The following is a 27,494-nucleotide window of genomic DNA, read 5'->3' as shown; positions in this document are numbered from 1 at the left end:
TCCAGTCCTTGACACAGAGCTGCAGCAGCAGAACCCAGAGAAGAAGAAGTAAAGTTCTTTTATCAGGCAATGCTGCAGCAATCTTGGCTGGTGCTGCTCAAGGAGAGCTGGTCTCACCTACTACTTTTGAGCATGCTAAATGCTGTCAGGAGACACTTCCCTGCATCGCTGGTGGATGGAGACTCTTGTGTCCTGAGGGGGGAAAAAGGGGCAGCTGCCAGGTGCTGCTCCATCTCTCCAACGCTGAACAGTGACAGAGATCAGGGCTGGCCGACGCCTCGTGCCCTCTCTTGCTCTCGGGTTACACTCCTGCACCTCAGAGTTCCTGGCTGTTCCTGGAAATCTGGGCTGAAACAGCAGGCCTAGGTTGCCCCGCGATCACCTTGGGGATGGGAGGGGAAAGTAAACAAGATTCTGCTCAGCACTGCAGAGACCAACTGCTCCAGCGTTGCCTGGCAGATGGGGCCCAAGAGGGAGACCATCTGTTTCTGAGTGGAGCCCTAAACTTCTCCCTGTGAGATCCCGGGCTGAGGAGATCCAACAGAGTTCAGGGGGCGCAGAGGCACAGGGGAGCAGCCGTGACCTGAGGGCTCCTTCAGTCCTTGGTGGGCAACTTCCAGAGCTGAGCCAGGGCTTGGACCTTGACTCTGTGGGCTGTTGGATTCCCGAGTGTTCCTATTCCCTACATTCATTCTTTTCTCTCTCTCTCTCTCCACATCTCCACCCTCTCTTCCTCTTGGCAGTCCTCCCCGTGCTCGTGCAGGGCTGTGGAGCAGTCTGTGTTCCCTGTTGCAGAGTTGGGTGTGTGGCTCACAGCTGTCACGGCTCTGCCCTCTGCCCAGCCCCTCTCCCTGTCCCACAGACCCCACCTGGCTGTGCCAAGGCCACCTGCCCAGTCCCTGGCTGCTGACATTTCACCTGGCTCCTGCAGCACAGCTCGGTGATGCCAGCAGGGATTAAAAAGAGGCACAATGGGGAGGTTGGAGAATTGCTGTTAGACCTCAGGGCAAGGGCTGGCATCTCAGAGAGAAGAGAAGGGCATCCAGGGGAAGCTGGAGAAGGAAAGAGCAATTTGCTGATAGTCAGCATGTCTGGGAAGCTGGGAGCACATTGCACTAAACCGATAATAACACCTTGAACAGCAGGGTGGTCGTTTCCACCTGGCCTCATGCTGGGCTTGGGCTCTCTCATTTCCTCCCCCTGCAGCCAGGGAATCTGAGGCTCTGGGACGGCACAGGTCACCCAGCCAGGCTGCAGCTGGAGAAGGAGAGCTCCCACAGCCTCTTGGCTCTCCTTTTGCCCCAACTCCATCCTCCTTCGCTGGGGAGTGGGAAGGCACTGGAGCTCTTCGCTTAATTAGAAGTAACAGCTGAAGCACTTGAGAAACAAAAGCTCCTTTCTTTCTCTGCCCCATTTTTACTTGGGAGCCAGGGGTGGGGAGCAAATTGCTTGGAAGCCAGAAAGCGCCCTGGATCTTGTCACCATGGCTGCACAGGCACAGCCTCCTGTTATCTCCAGAGGAACAAAACCCTCCTCCCACCCTCCCCTGTCTCAGCTGGAGCTGATAAAAGGAGAAGAAATAAACAAAACAAATAATAGTAATAATAAGAATAGAAAAATACCCCAGCCCAAACCAGCAAATAAATATTCAAGGAATGAACCAACCTTCTGCAGAACATATTATTTTCTGCAGTGGATTTTGGGTTGTTGGAGAGCTGAAGGACTCCAATGAGCATTTCAGGTTATAGAGGCCATCTCAGGAATGCTGGGATTTACACAGTCACAACTCAGGAGCATCCCAGATGATGCCATTTGCTGGAGAATAACAATCTCTACCTATATACACATAATCGTATCATTCTGATTTATTTATATATACCTATGTGTGCACTAATAACAGGATCAGATATAACTTCTATGTCTTCTCGTTTGGAGCCTGCAATGATCACACCCCTAAGCTGCCAACAGAAGCTGGACTCCTGCCTCTTCTGCCTCTGGGTCACCCCACGTGCAGGGACAGAGCTGTGTCCAAACGTTCCTGGAGCTCTGGCAGCCTTGGGGCTGTGACCATTCCCTGGGCAGTGCCCCAGGACCCTCTGGGGGAAGAACCTTTTCCTAATATCCCACCTAACCCTCCCCTGACAGGCAACACATTTTTGTGCTACCACAGTTAAACTGCTTTTGGTACCTGGGCACCTCCAGTCTCCACTGCAGTGTGGGCTTTAGAAAGTAAATCATAATGCAAATCAAAGTGGGCTGTTGTTGTTTTTGTTGTGTTCTCACAACTAAACAGCTAAAAATACACCAAATAGTATAGCTGTAAAGCAGCGAAAACTAGCAACCATATATTTGTATTTTGAGAGAAATTAGGGCTATTATGGTTGCTCCAGACGGGCTTCCTACAGGAACTGGGTGGATAATTTCACTGGGTGCTTCATGCATCAGAGCTCTGACCATCTGCTGAAGGCAACATACCTTTTAACAACATGTCTCATTTTGGCTCCGTGCCTTCGGGGCCACCTCCCCTACAACAGGCACTATTTCAGTGCTTAATTACACTCCCTGTTCAAAAAGGACAACTTATTTTTAGTGCCTGTCTTTCCAATATCAGCTGGTGGCCAGTGAATATTCCGCTGCCTGTGTGTGCCTGTGGGAAGCAGTGTGTTTCCATCAGCCTGGGAATTATCTAGGCCATTGTAGCTGTAGGGAATTATGATGGCCCAGAGTAGTTCTAAGCTATCTCATATTAAAAAAAAAAAAATAAAAAAAAAATAAAAAAATTATTCATGTGTGAAGAAACAAATGAAGGGGAATAGCAACAACTGATACTTCAGCTTAACCTAGTTTCCTCCTTTTGGCACTGGCTGGCACATTCAGTGCTTTGGCTCACCTACTTTTTTACAGCGACTAGTAGAAATGATAACACTTGCAATTTAAGCATGCAAATTATGACTTTGTAATACAATGAGCATTTTTCTTAAGTACTGTTTTTGTTCACAGCTTTTTCTTGCAACTGAAAAATAATATCAACTGTCCTTCCAAAAAACACTGAATTAAGTGGCTAATTACATCTTTCCACTTTTCCACACCCACAATTTCCCCCACTGGTTTTTGGCCCAACTGTAGCAAAGTAGCACCTGTAAAAGTCCAGTCTGGAGCACAAAGGATCATTCATTTATTCCTGGGAGACTTGAAAGAGTGGACTCTTATTTTTTAAACTTACCTGCTCTCCTTTGCATATGGATTTACCTGGATAAATTCATTTAGACCATGACAACAGCTTGCTGAAAAGATGAGGCTCTTGCTAATAGCTCTGAGCACGCTGCTCTCGTGTCCTCCCATGGCCAGGTAAACAGGAACATCTGCATTGCCACTGTAAAAACAGCAATAAGGATATTAATGAAACTGGGGGGAGAACTGGGACCAGGCTCCAGTGCTCACATCCTCCTGGAAAACTCTCCCCAGGACCCCTCCCTGAAGGCAGACACTTGGATGGCTTTGAGAACCTGAGATGAGACCATTTTGAGGGAGTTGCTGATATTTCCCCAAACACACCCTTCCCTAAAGAAGCCAGTGTAGGATTTCACAGCACACCAGGTGTTCAGGCCAGGCACGGACTTTGGGGGATCTTATGAGGGGAAAGAAATTGGGCAACGCTGGGGATTGCAACTGAGGTCATGGAATCACGGAATACTGTGAGTTGGAAGGGTCCAGGGACCATCAGTCCAACTCCAGGCCCTGCATGGAACACCCCAGGAACTGGGAAGGTCCCCCTGAGCCCCCTTTTCTCCAGGCTGAGCCCCCTCAGCTCCCTCAGCTGCTCCTAGTGCTCCAGACCCTTCCCCAGCTCTGTTCCCTTCCCCGGACCCACTCCAGCCCCTCAACACCCTTCTTGTCCTGAGAGGTCCAAAACTTGTCACCCCCTTGTCTCATAAGCAGTTACGGTTAAAAACCAGCTTCCCAGGGGCACGTGGCTGTGGTGTGGCAGAGCTTGTTTCTGCCCGGGCAGTGTGTGACCTCTGTGTCCCCTACTGACCACGCTGCCGCTTTTATGCCTCAGCATCACGTGCTGGTTGAGTGTCTGCCCCTCCACTGTCCCCACGCACACCCCACGATGTCCCAGCGCCCACCAACTCCCAGCATCTGTGCCACTTGCTTGGCCTCTTTTCCTTTATGCTGCTCCCCTCCGCCGTCGTGTGACAGCTATTGTGTGGTCCCCGCCACACAAAAGCCAGCCTGACCTAATTTAAATCAGTGCTATTGAAGCCGTTCTTGTTTTATCTCCCAGCACAAGGGCTGTGCTCCCCATTTCAGAGGCAGAAGAAATGAATGGCTAATTGGGGGGGTATTGTGCACGGCAGCGTTGTCTCCCGGCCCTGATTGTCAGCTCTCCTGCTCCACGGTGCTTCCAGCTCCCCTCTTGGAACAGCCACGCAGGCTTTGGGAGTGGAGGGAGGAAAAGGGTTGAATGGGCCTGTGCAGCCAGCGCAGCGTGTCAGGGAAACAAAGCCGAGCATGGCCGCTGGTGGGAGCTGGGGGAGGGCTCCTCGCTCAGAAAGGGCAGATGCTGGTGATAACAGAGGAGAGTATCCAGCCTCCACGTCCAAATGAACCCCCGGGTTCTTATTTCCCTGCCACGGTCCTTTCTCGTGCTCTGGGGACCGTCCGGGAGAGCGGGTGAGGCACGGGGGGTTCCCACACCCAGCAGGGCCACACGGGTGGAGCGGAGGAAATGGGATAGGTCAGGGGCTGGAAGGGAGAATGCCGCAGGATCTTTCTCCTGCGGGCAAAGTTTGAACCATCCCTGACAATGGATCTTTGTCACAAAAGCCAGAACATCCCCGGGAGCTGTTCTGGCAAGCAGGAACCAGCGGGAAGAGGGGGCTTTGTCCGGGCCCCCAAAGCCAGGGCTGCCAGGAGCATCCAGAGCCCAGGACTCGGTGTGTCCCAGGCCCCCGGCGCTGCCAGGAGCATCCAGAGCCCAGGACTCGGTGTGTCCCAGGCCCCCGGCGCTGCCAGGAGCATCCAGAGCCCAGGACTCGGTGTGTCCCAGGCCCCCGGTGCTGCCAGAACCACGCACCACTGCGGGATCCGGGTGGGTTTGGGAGCTTACACCACAGCACGACGTCTTTCATGGAATTCCTGCCTCTGCCTCCCACAGGTACCTTCCAAAGCTTCCTCCCTGGCGCTGTCTGTTCTGCGGCTCCTCTCTCCACCCATCGCCAGGCTGATAGAGGGCTGCAGAAGAAAACAAAACCCAAAGCATTTGAATCTTTCCGTGGATGGTCTTGGGTCACTCACAGGTCCACTTCCCCCTGCTCGAGGGAGGGGACCTTGGCCCCGGCTATTGATCAGCTCTGCCCCAGCACACTCAGCTGATGCTCGGTGCAAAGGTTGTAACCAGTCCTCTCTGCAGCTCTGCCAGCTGCAGACAAAAAGGATTTCATTCCAGGATGTTTAACAACAACATGGAGCAAACAAGTCCCGAGACATCGGGTTTGTCATGGACTTGGATGTCACATTATAATCCTTATCATAAATCAGATCAGAATAAAGCACTTGGCAAGCCCTGAAGTTAAAGGACATGTGACAACCTCTTCTCTAGCCCTTTTGGCCCCAAATCAAAAGATCAGCTACAAAATTGTAAAATGAAACCGTAAAATTAAAAGTAGATTTTAATAAGAGCAAGTGTTATTAAAAGTGAGGTTCTTTTTGCTTTCATCTGGATTTATGATTCATTTCTCCCTTCTAAGCTTTTCTCTGCAGCCAGCAGGGCATAAAATACACTTCAACAAAGAAAACAAAACAGGAAAACATAATTCGCATGTTACCACCTGATTCCAAGGGCTGAGGTTTTACCCAAGACAGAAGGATTGCCATTCAGTAAGTTGTTAATATTGCAGTAGGGTAAAAGGAACAAACTTGGAACTGTGTGGGATTGTCAGCTCTTGACTGAGAGTGTGGGGAGGCTCTGGAATGGAATTCCCAGAGCAGCTGTGGCCGCCCCTGGATCCCTGGCAGTGCCCAAGGCCAGGCTGGACAGGATTTGGAGCATCCTGGGACAGAGGAAGGTGTCCCTGCCCATGCCAGTGTGTGGAATGAGATGAGATTTAAAGCCTTTCCAATTCAAACCAGTCTGGCATTTTGTAAATCTGTGATTGTCAACAGGCCTGTCCCTGGGGGCCGTTCCTCTTCCAGCCCCTGGCCCCTGGCCCAGGCGGGTTCTGTCCCTCCCGGACGGCTCTCCTGGGAGCTCCACTCCCTCTCACCACTATTCTACCGACATCTGGTGGCAGCTGCCTTAGGGAAAAGAGAAATTTCTTCAGCAGCCCTGCGCCCCCTCAGCGGGAACCTCCCCGTGGGGCCGTGTCGTCTCTGAGGGAACCCCGAAACACTGCCCCGGACACGCACCTCAGCCGCCTCCTGAGACCAGCGGGTCTCTGGGGACCCCAATTAGTCATTGATGATAATCGCTGGGAGTCCTGCGCGGCGCTTCTAGGGGTTTGCGGGAGGTTTATCCTGAGGCTGCCGTGAGGGAGGTCCGTGTCCCCTCAGCCGCCATGGCGGGAAGATGGCCCGCCACCCGGCCGATGCTCCCATGGCGGGTTTCCGTAGTGTAGCGGTTATCACGTTCGCCTCACACGCGAAAGGTCCCCGGTTCGATCCCGGGCGGAAACACCTCAGTTTTTTTTCCCTTTACCTACAGGTGGTTTTTTGTGACGGTTTATATCCTTGTTTTGGTTTGATTTTGTTGTTTTGGTTTGGTTTGTTTTTTTTTTTTTCGTTTGGAGGGGCTTAAGTTTTTTTGTTTGGTTTTTTTTTTTTTTTTGTTTTTTTTTTTTTTTAATTCGGAGTTATTTATTTCCCGCCGTCTCCTGACAACTCGGGACCTCCACCGCGAGTTGGGAAGAGAGGTAACAGGCACCATGCCCCCCATCACCGAGCAGCGCCCGCCTCCCGCCGGGGCTCAAGGGGGCAAAGCGCAGCCGGGCGGGCGCTCCGCGTGCCGCTGCATCTCAGTTCGGTTCGGTGAGAAACGGGGGGAAAACACATCATATGATGAAGGAAAAAAGAAAGAAAGAAAAAAAAAAAAAAAAGCTGCGTTGGCCGGGAATCGAACCCGGGTCAACTGCTTGGAAGGCAGCTATGCTAACCACTATACCACCAACGCCCGCTGATACGGCCCGTCCCGGCTTCCCTCAGGAACATCACCCAGCGGGACCCAACCATTCCCCCACAGAGGGGATTAAGCACAATAAAAGATGAGAACGGCTCCACAGCCGCCCCACGACGGCAATAAATGCTGAATTAGAGGCCCATCTCTCAGGGCGAGGAAAAATCTTCCCTCCGTGCTTTTTTTTTTTTTCTTTACACTGTATCGGCCTCAATTCTCTCTGTGTCCACCCTCTCCATGAAGACATTGCAACGGACTGCCCAGTGAGGCGGCAAACTCACCGTCCCTGGAGGTGTTTAAGGACAGACTTAGCTCGATGGCGTGGGTGACAAGGTGACTGTCGGTCACAGGTTGGACTCGATGACCTCAGAGCTCTTTTCCAACACCTAAATCTATCCTGTGTGATTTTGTAACAGCTCCGTGCTCCCACAGGCATCCCCCCCCCCCCCCCCCCGCGGCAGAGGCAGTGGTTCCTCCCGCGCCGCCGGGGCGCGCTCCCGCCGCGCGCGCGCTCCCGCCACTTCCGCCGCCGGGTGAGAGGTCGCGCCGTGGCCGCCGCCGCCCCCGCGCCCCCGTTTCCGGGGCTGCCCCGCGCCCGGGACATGGAGCGGCACTGACGGAGCCGCCGCCGCCCCCTCCCTCCCCCGCCCTCCCTCCCGCGCAGGAGCCGCCCCCACCCCCGCCCGGCACGGGGAGGTCGCCGCGCCCCGCGGTGAGTGAGGAGGGGACGGGGGGATGGCGGGGACGGGGGGTCCCACCCCGGCACGGGCAGGGCTGGGTGCGGCCCGCGCCTGTGAGGGGCGGCGGAGGCGGGCGGGGGCCGTTTGCCCGCTGCCTGGGCCGCATCCCCGCCGCCCTGGGCTGGGGGTGCCCGCGGTGCGGTGCTCGCCCCCTCCCCGGGCCGTGTTCCCCCCTCGGGCTGGGGGCGGCCTCTCCGTGCCCCGGGGGACGTTTGCTCGGCCGCAGGCCTGGCCTCGGCGGGTCGTTTGCAGTTCGCTCCCCGCCATATGCTGCCCGTGCGTGGGGCGATGGCGGGACCCCCTGCCCTTGGGGGGCTCCCGTGTGCCCCCGGCAGCCCCGGCGGGTGAGGGGCTGCTCGCTGCTCTCCCGCGGGAAGGAGCCCGCAGTGTGAGGGAGATGGGGGCAGGGGATGCTCCGTCCGCCGGGATTCCCCTCTCCTGCTGTCCCGAATGCCGGCCTTCCCTCTGCACCAAGGGCAGAGCTCCCGGCGGGAGCTGCGGAGGGACACGGGCTGCTGGCAGCCTCGGCCAGAGCTCTCCTCTCTCTGGATAAATCCCCACCGGTTTATCCCACCCTCGGTTGCTTTAATTTTTGGAGATCTTAAAGCTCCCGGCCACGACAGGGACACGTTGTAAGGGCTCCTGTAGGTGACTCTGTTCCTGCGTTCCATTGGCTCTTCCCGAATGATTCACGCTGGTTCCTGATCTCTTTTGTCTATTTTGCTCAGTTTCTTTTTTTTTTTTTTTTTTTTTTTTTTTTTTTTTTTTTTTTTCCGGGTTCAAGGTTTTACTGTTCCTTCCCTGTGTGAAATGCATGATCTGTGCTGGGTGCAATGAGGGTTGAGCTGTTCCTCAGGATCATTAAAATCACGGAACAGCCGAGCCTGGCAGGACCTGGGGAAGTCTCTGGTCCAACGCCCTGCTCAAGGCAGGGTCAGCTGGGAGATCAGACCAGGTTACTCAGCATTCCTGAGCATCCCTCCCGCTGCCCTTCATGCCTGCATCCACAACTGCCCTTAAATTGCTGAATGCAGCTGCTTCCTTCCTCTCTGCTCTCCTCTGCAGCTGAGGAGTCTCTTTGTGATGCTTTGTCTCTCCTGGTCCCCTCTGAGTGTGTTTTTGGTGGAGAAAGGGCTGTTTGGGGAGAGCAGGAGCCTCGACAAAAGGCAGTGGTGGGTCTTGAGTGTGTCTGTGATTCAGGGTTGAAGGCTTTTGTGGTTGGGCAGAGAGGAGGGCAGTGAAGCACCTTGCTGTGCTCCTGGACAGCAGATTGGTGTGGGCAGCCAGGCTGAGGCACAGGGGAGCACTGTTCAGGCTTGGAAGATAAATGTGGTTTTTATATCCCAGGTGGGGCTGTGACCCTCTGGCTGGCTCCTTATGGTGTGTCCTTTGTTTGACTCTTCCCTCTAAGTGTATGAAGCTCTGTTTCATCCGTTTTTAGTACCCGATACTTGCAAGAATGTCAGGATTTTGGGAAGGGGATGACAGAAAGGGTCTGTATTCAAGAGTCTCGGGTTTTAAGAAGAATTTTCTGGGAAAGAACGAGGCACAGCCCAGAGTTCACTGAGCTTCGTTGTTCAGATGAAGTCTCTCAGATTTATCAGGGCTGTTCAAATCCAGGCTGTGCTCACAGAACAGGTTTGGACCAAGGAATGAAACCCAAGGATTTGTTTGTGCCTCCCCGCTCAGCTGGAAATGTGACCTATGGAAGGTGCTTTTACCCAGCAGTTGTATGAAATCTCCTTTCTCCCCTCTTCCTCTCCAGTTTCCTGTCCTGCCCAGCTCTCTGAGTAGTTAATGCAGAAGATAAAGAGGGTTCGTCTGGAAAACGAGACTGCAGGAAGTTGGAGAAGGTACGTCCAGGTCCCTGCGGGGGCTCTGTGTGCTGTGGGACAGAGCAGCAATCTCCTCTGCACTGAGAGGCTTCTGAGAAACCCCATGTGCACAGTCCTGCCAGGGAGCTCTGTGGCAGGATCTGTGAGTCAGGAAGTGACTCAGGACAATAACTTGTTTCACTCACTTCCAATATCGAGCTCTGCAGTTTTTTCCGGGTTCTGATTCCCCACCTGTGCTTGTTGTCCCCTCCAGGCTGACACCTTCCCCCAGAGGAGGCCTTGGTGGCTCACCCACCTCACCTGACAGGGCACGAGTGGCATTAAAAGACCCCCGAGGGGCAGCTCCATGTTCTTGGGAGTGGAGAGAGCACACAACTGTTCCTGCAACAGCTCTGAGTCACCTCAGTCCCTGCCTGAGCGTGGGGTGGAAGGACAGGGCTTCTCCAGCAAGGTGGAAATCTTAGATGTGCTATTGCTGCCTGGCTTAAGGTGGTTAATAACCGGTGTCTTGATCCAGCTCACGTTTGAGTAATGTAATCCCCAAATCTGCTCTGAGATAAGTTACTCCTTGCACTTGTTTACTTACACAGCGTTGCCAAATACTGACTACGCCTTTTTCCAGAGGTGGCTGCAGTGACAGAGGCAGAAATCTGAGTTTCCTTTTACTCTGTAGCATGCCAGGACCTGAGTTTTAGGGTTTTTTCCCTTCTAGCAGGAGGTATCCCTGCCCATGGCAGGGCTTTGGGGTTAGATGATCTTTAAGGTCGCTTCCTGTTCAAACCATTCTGTGATTGTGTGAGAGTCCACCAGGTTCTGATGTGCCAGTGGTGATTCCCAGCACTCTCCCCTCAGTCTGTGTGGTGGCTGCTTTGCTTATCCCATTTCCCCACTCCACTCTCGTGTCCAAATCACCAGGATGAGCGCAGTGCCAAGCTTCGAGCTGTGCTGTTCACGTGAGGAAATCAGGGCAGTACAGTTTGGAAGGGGCTCCAGGCTCCAGTTCAGCTGGGGCCAGGTACCACTATCACATTTGTAGGCTGGTTTTAAAGGTTAAACTTTTGCTTGTGAGGAGCCAGCCTGGCTGAGTGAGCTGGATTCATCAGCTGGGTGAGAGTAACCCAAGGGCCAGGCTTTGTGGGCTGAAGCCAGAGTGTTTGGCTGCCTGAGCTGACCTGCAGTGGGATGGGGTTGGGGGAATTGCACTCAGTTTATGGATTTTCCTGATCTCCCTGTCTTGTGTTTCTGACAGGCAGCACTGCTGCCTTCAGCTGGGATTTTAGCTGCTGCAGTGGAGAGCCTGGGTACAGGCAGAGGCCACAGACACGCAGTCTTAGAACATCCCATCATGTTCTCTTTTGTGGTTTCACTTGAGCTTCCTGCCTGCCTTTGATTGGAAAATGCTCCTCTTTATCCATTTTCAAGCTGTGGATTTACTGCTGGGCAGTAGGTACCAGGAGTACCTACGGAATTATTTTGGGAGCTTGTTCTTGTGTTACTTTTGGCACATTTTGTACAATTTAGGGACTTAGGAGTCTGAGGAGATGTTACATTTTCAGCCCTTGCACAGGGCTGATTCTGTCTCCCTGGAGCAAAATTCTCCAGGCTGATTTTGTCCAGTAAACTGAAGCTCTTCTGAAATTCTCTGTGACATTCTTTCAGGTACCTCCAAAACCCCTCAAATGCCCTCTTGGAGGGACATCCTACTCCTCAAGTGGGGTGTGAGGAACAGGTTTCCCTAGTCCTCAGCTCATTGCTGCTTTGCAGTGGATGACATCACTGACCTTGGGCAAGTCTGTGGGTCCACCTCACCTCAAATTAACATTTGTGTTAATGTGGAGGCGGTCCTTGTCCTCTCCTTCCACACCTGCTCACTTGGAAATCTCTGAGGAATGTGTGCCACGTTTCTCAGGATACAACCAGGGGCTGGCCCTGCTGCCTTCTCCCTCTCAGCAAAGCTATTGCTGTTTTTCTTCCTGTTTTCCCATCTCTCTTACTTTAGTCCTGGCCTAGTATCTCCTCAGGTAAGTGAATTGCTGTCCCTGGGTTTGAACCTCTCTCCCCAAGCGATGGGCAGGTTTTCCTTTGGGATAGGAAGGGGATTCCACTCCTGTGGTCTCAAAGGGCAGGAGTTTATGTGCCTTTATGATAGGTCATAGCCTTGATGACATATCCACCCGAATTCCTGGAGTGGTTTTCCTTTGAGTCAAGCTGCTTGTTGTCTGCACCACAATCTGCTGCTTGTGCTTCCTTTAACAGTTTACTCCTAGAGCCAGCCCTGGGAGAGGGAGTTTTCTGAGGTCAATATCTGCACTTACAGGATTCCTTATGGGATGGGAGATGGGCTTTTCCTTTCAGTGTGTTTAAAATGTAATCCTTGAGTGCAGAGAACCCCAGGATCTGTAGCTGAAGGAGCTCCTGCTTGATTTTAAGGCTTAATTCTGTCCCTCTACTCCTCCCTCAGTTTTTTGCCCAGTTCTGAAGGGGAAGCGAGGATGACTGCAGTGGACACGCTCTCGGACAGCTCCGAAGTGGTGGAGATGGAGGATGTGCCTTCCCAATTCCAGGTGCAAAAGCATTCTTGGGACGGGCTGCGTGACATTATTCACAGCAGCAGGAAGTACTCGGGCATGATAGTGAACAAAGCTCCCCATGATTTCCAGTTTGTCCGGAAAACGGAGGAGTCCAGCCCGCACTCCCACCGCCTCTACTACCTGGGTAAGCCTCCTGCCAGCCTCTGGGGGAACGTGGGGCTCCAACAATCTCAGCAGGCAGGGGAAGGGATGGGATGGGATGGGATGGAGGGATCTCCCTTTGTGAGATAGGGGAACTGAGATTGGGTAACGTGGCTGGAGGCTTGCAGGGTCTTCCTCAAAGCCTGGGACTGAGCAAGGACTACCCAGTCCCAGACAAGCCTCAGACCCAGGGATCAGCTGTGACAAGGGGAAGTGGTGGCCAGCCAGCTCTTCTGTGTCCTTCCTCATGCTCAGGACTGTCTCGTGCCTCTGGAGCTTGGGAAAAATGGGATTTACTTGCTTCCTTAACCAGACTGACTTTCCAAGAAATTTGCTGTCAGTAATGACTCATTATATGTTGCAACATACTAATGGCAGGGTGGTGGTGTCTCCTGCTATGTTAAGTGTCATGAAAGTAGGATGCTTTCAAGAGCAGGGAAGAGAATTGAGGTGGGAATGAGCTGTTCCTGGCATTTGCAGGGAGATATCCCTTTCCTTCAGTGGGACTGAAAGCAGAATTCCGTGTTGTACAGGTCCCTTGTCACAGATGGAGCCACAATGTAATTAGTGACAGAGTTGTTGGATTTTAGTGACTGGATAATTTTGTGGCTGGTAACATGGGAAGCTTTATAGACTATAAAGAGTTTGCTGTGCTTTGGGGCATGAGCTGATCATTACTGGGCCAGAACAAAAATTGTCGGGTGTGCAGCTCTGTGCAGTGACTGCTGCCCTGAAGTGACCCTGCTGTTCTTCCTTCTTTTTCCAGGTTTTGAGTGTAGGTCACTGCAGCGTGCTGGATTTGAGGGACTGATTTGTTTTGTCACTTAGCAGCTCCTGTGTGCCAGGGACTTGATTTGTGTAGTTCTCATAAATTCTTGGGACACAAGTGCTGCTGTGAAGGGCAGGATCCAGAGCTGGCATATTTTTCTTGTCAAGTCTGAGCAGTGAGGCTTGATTTAAAGTTGAATGTATTTCCAGTTCACTTTGATACTGGTTTTGATGTAGATGATTAAAGAGCTAAGTGGCTAATTTTAAATTTTTTTAATGTTCTGTTGTATGAAATGGCAACCAAACCAGCTACTGGGTGGTTGGTGTTCTTCCAGGGTGTGACTGTTCCAGGAGCCAGAACCAGGAATGAGGATACACGAGTGCCTTTTCAGTGTTTCCTTCCTCAAGGAATTGTACAGGGCTTAGGGCAGATTAATCCCTCAGTTAAGATCAGCATCAGCCAGGTAATCCCAGGGTACCTCTTCTCAGATGTCCCTAATAAAGGGTAAATGCCGATTTAAATGCTGATTCTTTTGCCATAATAATGGACACTCCAGGGATGGGGCAGCCACAGCTCCTCTGGGCGGCCTGTAAGTTCACAAGTCTTTAACTCAGTGTGCTGTTACTGCCCCAGCATTAAAGAGCATTTTAAAGTGTTTAAATGAAACTGAGGAGTGGATGGAGACTCCTGATGAACTTTGCTGTAGGGTTGAATATTTCACTTGGAAGCAAAGTAAACTGTCTTTTGGGGAGGAAGGCAATATTTTCCTTGTAAATGCCGCTTGATTGTTGTCAGGCTGAGGTCACTGGAGAAAGTTCTAACAAAAGGGGAAGGGAAGTCCAGGTCACACAGTTGCATGGGTGTCAGATATGTGTGTCCAGAGTCACTTGTTCCTCTCTGCAGTTTTTCCTGGCCATCTTCAGTCATTCCTGGGCCATCCCCACAGAGTTTTCTGTTGCATCGTGGCAGATGCTGCTTATGTTAAACACCACATGCTCAGCACTTTGGTGTTCCTGCATCTCTGAGGATTAGATCCTCACATATTGCTCTGCTTCCCGAGCACTTATTAATATTTCAGTTTTAATTTGAAGTAACTGCTGCTGGGTCAGCCAGCTCAGAAATCTCTCTGTTCTGCCCAGAACATGTGCAGAGTAGGCAGTATCAGGGCACGTATCCCTGTGTGAATTTCTGATCCAGGGAGTCTCTACAGCATAAGTAGAGGGCAAGTTCATGGTCTTTGTTTTTGTGGAAACTGTCAAAATCACGTGTCAGGATATTTGATGGTTGTTTTGGAAGTTGGATGAAGGCCAGGAGCTCATTTGATAACCACAGTCAAAGGCTTATGTAAAATGACAAGGTCTTCTGACTCTGTAGGATACTGTTTCACATTTGAATGGGTTCTCTGGAGCTTCCAAGCTTTTCCTTCCCCCCTTGCAAGCTGCTGCCTCGGCCTGAACCGGGTCCCTGCAGCAAATTTCTGTATGAGAAATGTGGAGAGTAATGTTGAGTCACTCGTTCAGGGAGTGGTGCTCCTAGAGTGGATCTGGGGCATGGAGGACAGGCACAGAGGGGAAAATTGGACCTAATACATTCTGGAGAGGTGTGGTATTAAATCTTGCTGTGAAAATTCCCAACAAATGAATGTCTGAGTGGTTTAGATGTTATTCTGGGATTGATCTGGGAGCTGCTTGGGAAGGAATGTGGGTAAAGGTCTCTGGGCAGCCCTAGCCTCTCTGTTTCCAGACTTCTGTTTGAATTTGCTCGTGGGCCTCTGTCCTGGCTAACCCATCTTAAGTAGGATGATGCTTTTGTCCTCCTGATAGGAATGCCATATGGTAGCAGAGAGAATTCCCTCCTTTACTCAGAGATTCCCAAAAAGGTACGGAAGGAGGCCTTGCTGCTCTTGTCCTGGAAACAGATGCTGGATCACTTTCAGGTAAGCCAGGGTGGGAAGAGCCTGGGGAAACTGGGTGATGCAGTGGGGCTGCTGTGCTGGGGATATCTGTGTGGTGTCTGTCATCCTTCCTGCTTTTGAAAAGTCGGGAAAGTTGAGTTTAAATTGCTGCTTCTGCCTTACACTGTTGTGAGGGCACCAGAAAGGGAGGGAATTTTCCCCTCCCTGGTTTCAGTGTCTCCATGTCCTTTGTCACTGACAGCGTTGGAGGGTGTTGCTCTTTCCTCCCCTACTTAAGAAGTTCCTGGTGGAACAGAATTTATGTGACTTGACCCCGTTGGGGCTGCGAGTTCTCTCCAGGGTAATTCAAGATCCCGGAAGAACTTTTGTTTGCAGTGTCTGACATGGAAACTGTTTGTGAAGGCTGCAGATAACGTCATTAAGTTAATTGGTTACATCTGATTTGCATAAGCAGAGCAAGCGCAGCTGTTCTCAGTTCATGCTGAGGTGCCAACTGCACAACTGAGAGATTCACAGCTCAGCCCTCCTGCAGGGGGAAATTCGGGGGGTGTGGTGGGTTTAGGCCTCCTGGGCCCCACAGCTGTAGCCAGGAGTACAGGAACTGGGGACCTGTACCCTGACACTGCTGCCTGTGTGAGCTGGGGTGTTGTGAGAGGCTCAGAGCACTCCTGTGAACGTTCCTCTCCTTGCAAATCCCTTCAGATATTCCTTTCCTTCAACCCTAGGCAACCCCTCACCACGGGATGTATTCCAGAGAGGAGGAGCTCTTGAGGGAGCGCAAGAGACTGGGTGTCTTTGGGATAACATCTTATGATTTCCACAGTGAGAGCGGCCTGTTCCTCTTCCAGGCCAGCAACAGCCTCTTCCATTGTCGAGATGGGGGCAAGAATGGGTTCATGGTGAGTCTGCCAGGGATTTCAGGGGTGTCACCTCAAAGGGGCTTGGTGGTTGGGATTGGAGATGGCTGCCCGCGGAATCCCAGGCTGGACTGGGCTGGAAAGGACCTTAAAGCCCATCCCAGTGTCACTCCCAGCCTGGCTCCAGAGGGGCTGCAGCCCTTGGGGCACCTCTGTGGCTCCTCTGGACCTGCTCTAGCAGGTCCACACCTTCCGCATCTTCATCCACTTGGTTATGGTGGTTGTTGCTGCGTCCTGTCAGGGCCACGTTTGCCATCATCCCCTGGGCTGTGCTGAATCTCTGATTTGGGGCTTTTCTCTGATGTGGCACCCAGCTCTGTGTGGGTCTCTCGCTGTAGGTGTCTCCAATGAAGCCTCTGGAGATCAAGACTCAGTGCACGGGGCCACGGATGGATCCCAAAATCTGCCCTGCTGACCCAGCCTTCTTCTCCTTCATTAACAACAACGACCTGTGGGTGGCAAACATCGAGACAGGAGAGGAGAGGAGACTGACATACTGCCACAAAGGTAACAGGGCTTCCTCCTGCCCCAAAGGGGAATTCCTGCTGAGGAACCTGCCCTGCAATACCCGCATTCCTGGCTTATTTCTTACAAGTGCCATTTGTCTTTTTGGGTCAGCATTTTCCAAGGAGATGTAAATGCAAAATGCAAATGCTGTCCTGTTGTTGTTCCTCTCCAGGCTTGTCCAATGTCCTGGATGACCCCAAGTCTGCTGGTGTAGCCACTTTTGTCATTCAGGAGGAGTTTGATCGGTTCACGGGCTATTGGTGGTGTCCCACAGCTTCCACAGAAGGTCAGTCAGTGTTCTGCTCATCAAATCCTGGCGCCGTGACTGCTGCCTCCTGCTAGCAGTGAGGTTCTGAGCATGATTTTCCTTTGGCCTGGGTTGGTGTTGTTCCTGGGGAGATCACCTGAAGGAACAAAGCACTGAGGGGATTGTAATTGTGGAGTGTTTGCAGGTGGTCACTAAGAGCTGGGGCTGTACAGGTGTTCCCTCTGCACCAGTGCTCCAGGCAAGCCAGAAACAGCAGGAAATCCTCTTTGCAAACGTTCCTGCTCTCTGTCCCAGGTTCAGAGGATTTGAAAACACTGCGGATCTTGTATGAGGAAGTGGATGAGTCAGAGGTGGAGATAATTCATGTTCCTTCACCTGCCTTGGAGGAGAGAAAAACAGATTCCTATCGGTACCCCAGGACAGGTGAGTGAAACACGTGGCTGAGCTCTGGACTCCTGCTGGAATCAGCAGTGGAATTAGGGCTATAAACTTTGCATCATTAATCTGGGCACTTACTGGGATGTAGGAACTTGTTGTAAATGTTGAGACCTAATTGACTCTCCAGTCCCAAAATCTGCTGCAAGAAAGGCTGAACTTTAAATCCCAGCCCTAAATGAAAGGCTTGCTGAGGAAGTGGAATTTATCTGATGGCTCCTTGTGGAATACCTTCTGAATCCCATCTTTCCTCTCCCTCCTGGGAGCGTGCACAGCCAGCTAGGGAAGGCAAAGCAAACTGTTCCCATTCCCAGAATGACTCTGGTGTTTGCTCACATGCATATTTGATATTTGTAAATTCACACAGAGCTATTTCAGTAGGACCAGGGGCAGTTCTCCTTTAGAAGCTGTATTTTGTGTAACCACAGAATGTTCGACTTGATCATCTTGGTGTTTTTTCACTTCTCCTCTGCAGGCAGCAAAAACCCCAAGATTACATTGAAACTGGCAGAATTTAAAACAGACAGCAAGGGTAAGGTAGGTGATAACTCAGAAGGGGACATTGCGCAGAAAGGTTTTTGAAGCTCCCTGGAATTAAAACAAGGTCACAAAGAAATCCTAAATAGTGTTAGTCTAGGTTTTTTATTCTCTTGTTATACCTGGTTCTCTAATGTTTTTATCCAAGAAACAGAAAGACTTGAAAATGCTGAGAAGAGTCATTCTGGGGAAGATTTTAGCTGGGAGTGTGGAGGGAAGGGGGAAGTGGGGCTTGCCTGGTGCACCATGGCAGAGACAGGAGGGCTGGAGCCAGGTCTGACCCGGGGCTTCAGTCCCTGCCTGTGTCCTTTCCTGTGGCTGAATGCCAAAATCATTTTGCTTTGAAGCCTGTTTTTCCCTTCTCTTCCTGCTCTTTGTAGCCAGGCTTGCTTCTCCTGGCCTGACCCTTGCTGATGCCAGTAGCTAAACTTCCTTGTTCTGCCATCTCCCTGAGCTTCCCTGGGAGGAGGTGATGAGCTCTGGAGCTCTCATTTGATGTTGGGCCTTGGTTTTGCTGCAGATTGTGTGTGCTCAGGACAAAGAGCTGGTGCAACCCTTTGCTGCCTTGTTCCCCACTGTGGAGTACATTGCCCGTGCTGGATGGACCCGGGATGGCAAATAGTAAGTCCATTTTCCTCCCAAAATAACTGTCCCAAGGGCTCCTCTGGTTACAGACCCTTGACATGCTTCTACTCTGTTCATGACCTGGTTTTAAAGCCCTGAGTGCCAGAAATGGCACATGAATATTTGGCTTCTTCAGTGCTGTAACATCCTAAAAGTAGGAATGAAGCAGAGCAGAGTGACGGGGCTTTGTCACAACCAGAGTTGAATGACATTGATGTATTAAGTGGGCAGTGCTGGGGAATTCTTTGGAGCTGAAGGTGTTTAACACAGATACAGTGTGTTTCCTGCTGAAAATGGGGGTGTTCTGTGGGCAGTTTTACCTTTGTTTGTTGGCACAGTTTGTCATCAAAGCCTGGGTCACAGGACAGGGGCAGGTCAGTGGTGCCACGTCCTTCATGCAGCGTGTCCAAAGGGAAGGATTGCTTTGGGACTGCCTATTGCTCCAGATGGGATACACACTCTTGCCTGAAGAGTTACAGAATTCACCCCAACCTGATTGAAATTTCAAAGTTCTTAATCTTTTCCCCCTCCCAAGCTGGCTTGGCTGCTAACTGGTGTGTGTGCAGATGATGTTAAGGTGACTTGGCTGTCTTTGAAGGTGGCATTCTGTAACTCGTCATTAATTTTCTGCTCTGGAAAGGAAATTTAGAGAGCTTTCCAGCAGGTAATCCCAGAGGTGATTGTGATGTTCTGCACCAGAGCTTATCTAAATGTGCTGAATATCTCAGTTCCTGAAATCCTGCGGCGCTGGGGGAGAACTGGCTCTTTTCAAATCTGTCTTTCGTGATGAAACCCCCCTGGATGCACTCGCAGGCCTTGGGGTGGCTGTGCTCTGCCATCTGTCGTGCTGAGAGCCTGCAGTGCAGCACCGCTTCCAGGGACTCTCCTTGGAGGGGAGCAGGGCTGGGCCTGAAGCAGCTCCTTCCCCCGGCGCTCCGTTGGGTCTGTGCCTCTGCCTGCCAGAGCGCGAGGAGGCGGCTGCAGACGGAGCTCTTGGAGGGTGATCTCTTGAGCTGGAGCACAAGCAGTGCCTCCTGATGGAGGGGTGTCCAAGGAGGAGCTCCATTCCGGAGACAGGGCTCTGTTAGCAGTGCTTCCTTGGAACAGGCGCTGCCAAATCTGTCAGACATCTCGTCTGAGCGATACCCCTGTGAAATACCAGAGCTGTCTGGCAGTACGTGTGTGCTGGCACAGCTTCCAGGGGATTAGAAAGCAGCAGTGATGAGAAAAGCTTTGCATTCAGATGCCCAAATCCTTTCTGGCAGCGGGGGGAAGAAAGGGATGCGTGTTCCCAGTGTTGGAAGGGGACCTCTATTCTGTGGTGCTGACATTCACCTCCGACTTCTTTCCCCAGTGCCTGGGCTATGTTCCTAGACAGACCTCAGCAGCGGCTCCAGCTCGTCCTTCTGCCTCCAGCACTCTTTATTCCAGTCCCAGAGAACGAGGAGCAGCGTGCTGAACTTGCCAAAACTGTGCCAGAAAATGTCCAGCCATTTGTGATCTATGAAGAAACCACTGATGTGTGGATAAATGTAAGAGGCTCGGGGCTGGGAGGAGAGCACAGGCTGCCCCTTCGTCCCCTCAGTTAACCATTCTCCCATTGATTGGGTGTCCAGTTAAGTCCTTGCTCCAGCAGCTTTGCTACTCAGTAGTCCCAAACTCGGTGTCGAACCAGGGGTTTGACAAAACAAGTCACTCACAGGTTTCTCATCTTGCGTGGCAGGTTCACGACATCTTCTATCCTTTCATCCAGCCGGAGGGGGAGGAGGAAGAGCTCTGCTTTATCCGAGCCAACGAGTGCAAAACGGGCTTCTGTCACCTGTACAGGGTGACAGCAATCCTGAAGCCAGGCAGCCACGACTGGGGGCAGCCCTGTGTGCACAGTGAGGGTAAGGGCTGCAGCCCTGGGAGCTCCCCTCCCGTTGGCCTGTCTGATCCTTTGGGGAGGGCAGTGATTTATTCTCGTGGTCTCCCTTGCAGATGATTTCAAATGTCCCATCAAGGAGGAGATTGCCCTGACTGCTGGGGAGTGGGAGGTGCTGGCCAGGCACGGATCCAAGGTAGGGGTTATTTTTACTCTCTTGCAGTGTCTCAGCTCTGCATTGTCTGCCCCCAGTCCTGGCCTGAGTCCTCCCTTATGCCTGGGACCTGCTAGAACTGCTTAAGCTTCATTTTGTTGCTGTTTTTATTGCTGCCTCTGCTTTCCCCAGAAGTGCTGTAGGCCAGTGCACATGGAGCTGATTGCCTTCTTAATCAGACTTCAGATTGCTCCTTAGGTAAATCCCAGGAGTGGGTCAGGCCATAAAAAAGGACACAAGTCTGAGGTTTAAGAGCAACAAAGAACCATTTTGTGGAGAAGCTGGGGATTGCTGCCTTTGCTGAGGCATTTTAACTCCAATGAGTTTGTGCAATGTGGAAATGTGTCCTGGCACTCGGAGTGAACTCTTGGTCTCCAGCTGATCCCTCAGCAGAGCCTTTAGGAAGAAGGCAGCTGGGGAATATAAAGCAATTTAGAATATGGAGAAGCTGTATCTGTTGTCGCTTGCAGAACAGCCAGAAATGAATTTTTATTAATCTTGTAGAAACCTAGTTTCATTTTTGCTTCAGGAATTAACTTCTACTCTGATCTTTAACACTCCCAGGTGATTTCTGTCAAAATAAAGACCTTGTCTGTTCATTTCCAATTAATCTGGATTTTCACTTCTCGCTTTTTAAAAGACCAACAGCTCCAAGCTTTTGGTTTCTGCTGCTTTTCCTCAATCTGCAATTAACCTGCTGTCCCTCCCCATGTGGATTCTCACTGTACATGCTGTTGATTTTGGCCACAGCTCTTCCCTGCATGTGTTATGGCTAAAATTGTGTTAGCAGCAATTATTTTGATGCATTTGTTGCTCCACAGGGCTCTGCCTGGTTTTCCTGGCCAATTGAGTTGGATATGTTTTTCCCTTTGCTGTTCACAGGGGTCTTCAAACTGTGGGTTAGCCAGAAATAGCATTTGGAAACTGTAAGGTGGAAAAACAGTTCAGTTACTGTTGCTGGATCAATGCAGGATTTAAAAGCTGTCGCCTCTGTTCCTGCCTGACTGGGTGGTTTTTAGAAACAGCTTTATCTGGACAGTAAAAAACCTGTTTTAATGTGTCTCAAAGTTTTGGTGCTGAGAGCTGTTAGACTGGTCTTCCCACAAATGGGAATTCATTACCACGGTGGCTGGAAAAAAGGTACCTGGACCTTTATCATCCAGCCCTGCTGGCTGTGGCCAGGGGAGGGTCTGGCTCTTCTCCCAGGTAACAAGGGACAGGAGTAGAGGAAACAGCCTCACGTTGCTCCAGGGGGATTTAGGTTGGAGATGGGGAAATGGCTTCACTGGGGAGGTGATCAGGCACTGGGACAGGCTGTCCAGGGCAGTGGGGTGTCACCATCCCTGGGAGCGTTCAGGAGGGTGTGGACGTGGGGTAGTGGTGAACACGGTGCTGCTGGGTTAATGGTTGATCTTGGAGGGGTCTTCCCGTTTTCTGAATGATTCCATGGTTCTGTAAGATGCCATATAAGCACAGAATGTTCCTTGTTAAGAGGATGGCTTCCTCTTAATGTGGAGGGAACCAAGCCCAGCTTTTTATGCCCATTAATAAGCGAATGCTTTGAGTCTTTAACAAAAAGGCTGAGGGGCTGCTCTCTGTCCCTGCGTTGTGTTGTCTGCAGTTCCCCGAGTGCTGTGTGTGTCCTCCAGCCCCTCAGCCCCCTGCCCTGAGCAGCCCTGTCGTGGTCTCTGTGTGTTCTGGGCTGGCAGAGGAGCAGAGCTGGTCCCTGCCTGTCCCTGAGCCCTCTCTCCTGGCACAGATCTGGGTCAATGAGGCCACCAAGCTGGTGTATTTCCAAGGCACGAAGGACACCCCGCTGGAGCACCACCTCTACGTGGTCAGCTACGAGTGTCCCGGGGAGATCGTGCGCCTCACCAGCCCAGGCTTCTCCCACAGCTGCTCCATGAGCCAGGTTGGTTGTTCCTTGGATCCCCATCTCCTGACTGACAGGGATCCTAACTGGGAATGGCAATGGCTCGTGGCCAGCCACGAGTCGCGAGACGTGAGCAGTGCAGGACCTCATCCCCTGCCTCCCCTGTGTTCCCTGGCAGAACTTTGACATGTTCATCAGCCACTACAGCAGCGTGAGCACTCCTCCCTGCGTGCACATCTACAAGCTCAGCGGCTCCGACGACGACCCGCTCCACAAGCAGCCCAAGTTCTGGGCCAGCATGATGGAGGCAGCCAGTGAGTCCTGGAGAACGTCCCCGTGGGGCCCTGCAGTGAGAACTCTGCCAGCAGTAGCCAGGAGTGGTGGGGAGGGAAGTGGTCTCTTCACTCTGAGGGAAGATGAATCGTGGTATCTTGTGGGGGAGATACTTCTCATGGTCACCTCACTCAGGAAATGCTCTCTGGGCTTTTGACGTGTTTCACACGTTGAGCAAAAGGGACGCTCAGGGCTGTACAGAGTTGACACACCCACAAGGATGTGGTTATACTGTGGAATCACTGGATGGTTTAGGTGAGAATGAACATGAAAGTTCATCCTGTCCTCATGCCCTGCCATGGACAGGGACGTCTTCCTCTAGTCCAGGTTGCTCCAAGCCCTGTCCAGCCTGGCCTTGAACACTTCAAGTTGGTTTTTTTTATTTGTGATTTATCTGAAGAGGGAAGGGACAAGTACCTGGGGTGCAGTGGCTGCTCCATTGTGCACCGCAGGTTTTAAAGGTTTAGGTACAGCTCACAGCAGCACCTGAACCCCAACTGCAAACACTTTGTCCCATCCCTGTTCTCACCCTCTCCCAGCCTGCTGTTGTGGCACAGTGCCTTGCTGGAGAACTCCCAGCTGGTGAGGTTTTCCTGTGGAATCCCTTCCCTGTGCAGGCAGGGGGGAGGCTGTGTCTCCCAGGGAGAGGCTTTGCCAAGCCTCGGTGTGGTTTGGTGTTGAAGGAGCCCTGCCCAGGGTCCGATTTGAACAGAGCTGGCTCAGGGGGTGGCAGCAGAGGCTGCTCAGTCCCTCAGCACTGTGTGTGACCCTCCTGCTGCAGGCTGTCCCCCAGACTACGTCCCCCCGGAGATCTTCCACTTCCGCACCCAGTCGGACGTGGAGCTCTACGGAATGGTCTACAAGCCCCACGATGTGCAGCCTGGCAAGAAGCATCCCACGGTGCTCTTTGTGTATGGAGGCCCGCAGGTAATAACCCAGGGGGGCTGCCGGGCTCCGGGCTGGGGCTGCTGCCCAGGGCACCGCTCTGTCAGTCGTGCATCGGGACTCGCACTTTGGGTAGCAGTGAACGCTGGCATGGAATCGTGGAATGGTTTGGGCTTGGAGTGACCTCAGACCCGTCCACTGCCACCCCTGCTGTGGGCAGGGACACATTCCACTGTCCTGGGTGGTTCAGAGATCCAGCCTGGCCTCGAACACATCCGGGTATGGGGCAGTCATAGCTTCTCTGGCACCCTGTGCCAGGGCTTCACCACCGTTACAGCAAACACTTCCTCCTAATATCTAATCTGAACCACTCTTTTTGTCCCTGTGTTTGACCTCTGCTTCAAACCTCAGCTGACTTTCCCAGCATGTGGTTTGATTTCCATGGCTCTGATAGCTCGATGAGTGGCTGCTGTCCAGCTCAGATCCTCCAGTGACACAGGAAGGCAGCTCTGAAACTTCCTCCCTCCTTGTGCAGGTGCAGCTGGTGAACAACTCCTTCAAAGGCATCAAGTACCTGCGGCTGAACACGTTGGCATCCCTGGGCTACGCTGTGGTGGTGATTGATGGAAGGGGATCATGCCAGCGAGGCCTCAAGTTTGAAGGGGCCCTGAAAAACCAAATGGTAACGTCCTCCTCGTGCTGGGGAATCTCTGATCATCTGTCCTTCCTGAGGGTGGTGGCTGCTCATTTCCTGTGTGAGTCTTCCTGCCTCGGGTTTCTGAGTTTATCAAGTCCACTACCATGAGCCTCCTTGTTGCCTTTCAGGGCCAGGTGGAGATAGAGGACCAGGTGGAAGGTTTACATTATGTAGCAGAAAAATACGGGTTCATCGACTTGAGCCGGGTCGCCATCCACGGCTGGTCCTATGGGGGCTTTCTGTCCCTCATGGGGCTCATCTGCAAACCCAGCGTCTTCAAGGTGAGCCTGCACGTGGGGCTGGCACCTTTGGGACACTTGGCTCTCCCAGCTTCTGTCCCTCTTGGCAGCTGGAATTGGCGTTTTGGCTTGTTTGTGGTGGACAGGTGGAAATGTCCCCCTGTCCTGCCTGCCTGGAGCTCCCGACTCCAGTCCTGTGTCCTGCTGCAGCTCATCCCTCACTGGGGCTGCAGGAGGATGGCTCTGGGATGACCTTGGTCTGCCATACAGGGAGATACTAATGTGCTATTCCCCACCCCAAGTCCCCAGCACAGTTTCTGGATCATTCACAAGTCCTCCTTGCACCGGGGAGGCCTTTAGTGCTGGTGTGCAGGAATTTGCCCCACTGCAAGCACAAGAGGGACAGCAGCAGGAGGAATCTGGGCTGTGTGTGGGATTGGTGGAGGAGAATCCTGATCCGAGTGGCAGAGCAGCCCAGAGCCTCTCCAGGGAAGCAGGGAACCCCTGGGCTGTGGAGCAGGTGATAATGGAGGCTGTGTGGTGCCACCTCTCTGTTTGACAGATTGCTATAGCAGGTGCCCCTGTCACCGTGTGGATGGCCTACGACACCGGCTACACCGAGCGCTACATGGACGTCCCCGAGAACAACCAGCAGGGCTACGAGGCTGGCTCGGTGGCACTGCACGTGGAAAAGCTTCCCAACGAGTGAGTGTCTGCCCCAGACCTGCCCCTGGGCCTGCTCTGTGCCCCCTCTGCTCAGTCCCAAAGGAGTGCAGCGGTTCTGATCCGCTTTAACTCGGCAGCGGCTGGGCCGTGGCACCCCGGCCCCGCTGCCAGGGAGGGCCTGAGGGCCCTGGCCGCGGCCTGGCACTGCTCTTGCTTGGGTTTGGCTTGTCCAGCTGGCAGCTCCTTGCTCAAACCCTCTGCAGAGCTTTTATCTGGTGCCTCATTGTGTTTTCCATCTGGTTTCTCCTCCTGTTTCTCTCCTTGTCTCTCGCCCCACGTCCAGGCCAAATCGTTTGCTGATCCTCCATGGCTTTTTGGATGAAAATGTGCACTTTTTTCACACCAACTTCCTGGTATCGCAGCTAATCCGGGCTGGAAAACCTTACCAGCTGCAGGTAGGAGGGACGGGAGTGGGGAGGGAAGGCCCCATAAATGTGGAGAAAGTTCCCTGCCGTGTGTTCTGGGGACAGGAGGAGATGGAGGCAGATGTCCCACATCCTGTTGTGGTGCTGGTGACAGTGAGGCCCTCGCTGGGCTGGAGAGGAGGCCGGGAGGTGGCACTGTGGCTGTTCCGTGGCTGGCAGATGTGGCGTGTGCCGGCAGAGCTGCTGCCCCGGAGCCTGGAACTTTCCTCCTCCACGAGCTCTGGTGTCCCACTTGTCAGGGTGTCAGTGAGGGAGGGGGTGCTCCAGACCCTCCCTGGCACCTCTTTATCCCGATGGGGACTGGATGGAGGGAGCAGGGCTGAGGGAGGGAGTTCTGTCCCCGCCCGGTGACCGACGCCCCGTGTCTGCCCCCGCACAGATCTACCCCAACGAGAGACACAGTATTCGGTGCCCTGAGTCAGGAGAGCACTACGAAATCACGCTGCTGCACTTTCTACAAGAATACCTCTGAGAGCACGAGCCTCTGCAAACTGGACACTGACAGTCACCTGCCCCGTGCCCTCCTGCTCCCCGGCAGCGTCCAACCCAGAGCACAAGGGGCTGAGTGCCCACGTCGGGCTGGGGATACCCCCAGGCCAGGGGGAAAAGCTGGAGGGCACCTTCCCTTTGGACAGTGCCACCTTCTCTCACTTTCCACGCTGGAGGTCTGCCCCTGCTCGGCTGCTCGTCCTCCTCCTCTCCTCCAGCCTGGCTGTTCAATGCTTTTTTTGCTGCTACTCCCTCTCTCCTGGGAATCAATGGACAGTGGTCTGTGTCCCGAGGCTGAGGTTTGTGTCCATCTCTCTCTCCCCAATCCTTTTCCCCTTCCACTGCACCTGTGCAGTTCCCAAACTCTCACCTGCAAGAACTCAGTGCCTGTGTTGGAAACGGAAGAGCCGAATCAGAAGCTGCCTTAAGCCAGGAGTGCGAGGGAAGAGAGAACTACCTACTGCTCCCCTGGGGATCTGCTCTGTGTCCTGGCCCTGCTGCCACACTGGAGCCCTGGGAGGTGAAGAGAGGTCTACAGAAGCATGCAACACTAGTCTTTTTTTATATATATCTATTTTCCAGTTTAAATTTGCAGAGCAGATGGAGGAAGTGGCCGGGGCCGGTGACGGCATCCTCTGATCCTTCCTCTCATGGCCGCTCTCACTGAGTTGTGCCAACAGGTAGCACTGGCAGCTGGCTACAGCCAGGGCCTCTCTCCAGAGCTCACAGCAGCATTTGGGTTTTTGCAACACAAGATGGATGATATTTATGCAAATCCTCCCTCCCTCCGTTCTCTGTGCCGCCTCCCGACCCCCCTGTCCTCCCCCGAGCTTTCCAATGTGCACTGAAATTGGCTGTGCTTCAGTTCTCTGCGGGTCAGTGACTGGTCCCCTTGCCCGTCAGCAATGCTCTCTCCTGGTTTTTATTGACCTGGGCAACAGGAACTGCAGTTCTGGGGAGGGGGATTGAGCAATCACACCTCAGGGGAGCACATCCCCCCCTCAAGCCAAGGGTTCTGCCAGGGGCAAAACGAAAACACAAACAAAACCCACCCAAATGAACCACGTTGACTTGCCCTGGAGTATTTTAAGTGCGTATTATGAAAAGAAAATATTTTTATGGATTCTTATTCTTTTATAATTATGAGTGTAAGATGTAGCGACTCATTAAAATATTGGAAAGAGACGTGGTGGCTGCTTTGGGGGGCGGGAGGAAGCAGCAGCTGCTGCCACAGCCAGAGCAGCTCTGCTGAAAGCCAAGTGCTCTGTTCTTTCTGTGCTGAGCAGTGGAGAGAAT

The 27,494-nt window shown here is 52.7% G+C and overlaps 1 protein-coding gene and 2 non-coding genes across 3 annotated transcripts; 2 read left to right on the top strand and 1 right to left on the bottom strand.

Annotated features, from left to right (window-relative positions):
- Window positions 1-6,605: 6,605 nt before the first annotated feature.
- Window positions 6,606-6,678, top strand: TRNAV-CAC (transfer RNA valine (anticodon CAC)). Its single transcript has one exon. It is a non-coding gene; the product is annotated as a tRNA-Val (tRNA).
- Window positions 6,679-7,099: 421 nt separating this feature from the next.
- Window positions 7,100-7,171, bottom strand: TRNAG-UCC (transfer RNA glycine (anticodon UCC)). The gene has a single exon. It is a non-coding gene; the product is annotated as a tRNA-Gly (tRNA).
- Window positions 7,172-7,710: 539 nt separating this feature from the next.
- On the top strand, window positions 7,711-27,398 carry DPP9 (dipeptidyl peptidase 9). Its single transcript, XM_066205900.1, has 21 exons — window positions 7,711-7,886; window positions 9,680-9,767; window positions 12,211-12,464; window positions 15,074-15,186; window positions 15,891-16,064; window positions 16,421-16,589; window positions 16,762-16,875; window positions 17,152-17,280; window positions 17,768-17,829; window positions 18,350-18,450; window positions 19,808-19,985; window positions 20,177-20,342; window positions 20,434-20,513; window positions 22,291-22,443; window positions 22,583-22,718; window positions 23,519-23,664; window positions 24,158-24,304; window positions 24,448-24,600; window positions 25,121-25,263; window positions 25,568-25,679; window positions 26,089-27,398. Exons 2-21 carry the CDS (start codon window positions 9,712-9,714, stop codon window positions 26,179-26,181), a joined length of 2,679 nt encoding a protein of 892 aa, XP_066061997.1. The 5' UTR covers window positions 7,711-7,886; window positions 9,680-9,711; the 3' UTR covers window positions 26,182-27,398.
- The last annotated feature ends 96 nt before the right edge of the window (window positions 27,399-27,494 follow it).

The sequence above is a fragment of the Chamaea fasciata genome, unplaced genomic scaffold (genome assembly GCF_029207755.1).
Source record: "Chamaea fasciata isolate MVZ Bird 193981 ecotype frontalis unplaced genomic scaffold, bChaFas1.0.hap1 SCAF_28, whole genome shotgun sequence".
Lineage (NCBI taxonomy): Eukaryota > Metazoa > Chordata > Aves > Passeriformes > Sylviidae > Chamaea > Chamaea fasciata.
The sequence above is the reverse complement of the archived record's forward strand: the minus strand, read 5'-3'. Positions and strand labels throughout refer to the sequence as shown.

Excerpts from the sequence above, each read along its gene's own strand:
- DPP9 (XM_066205900.1), top strand. The coding sequence starts at position 9,712 with ATGCAGAAGATAAAGAGGGTTCGTCTGGAAAACGAGACTGCAGGAAGT. Across the intron at positions 23,665-24,157 it reads TTGTGTATGGAGGCCCGCAG|GTGCAGCTGGTGAACAACTC; the intron begins GTAATAACCCAG and ends CTCCTTGTGCAG. Across the intron at positions 24,305-24,447 it reads GGGCCCTGAAAAACCAAATG|GGCCAGGTGGAGATAGAGGA; the intron begins GTAACGTCCTCC and ends GTTGCCTTTCAG.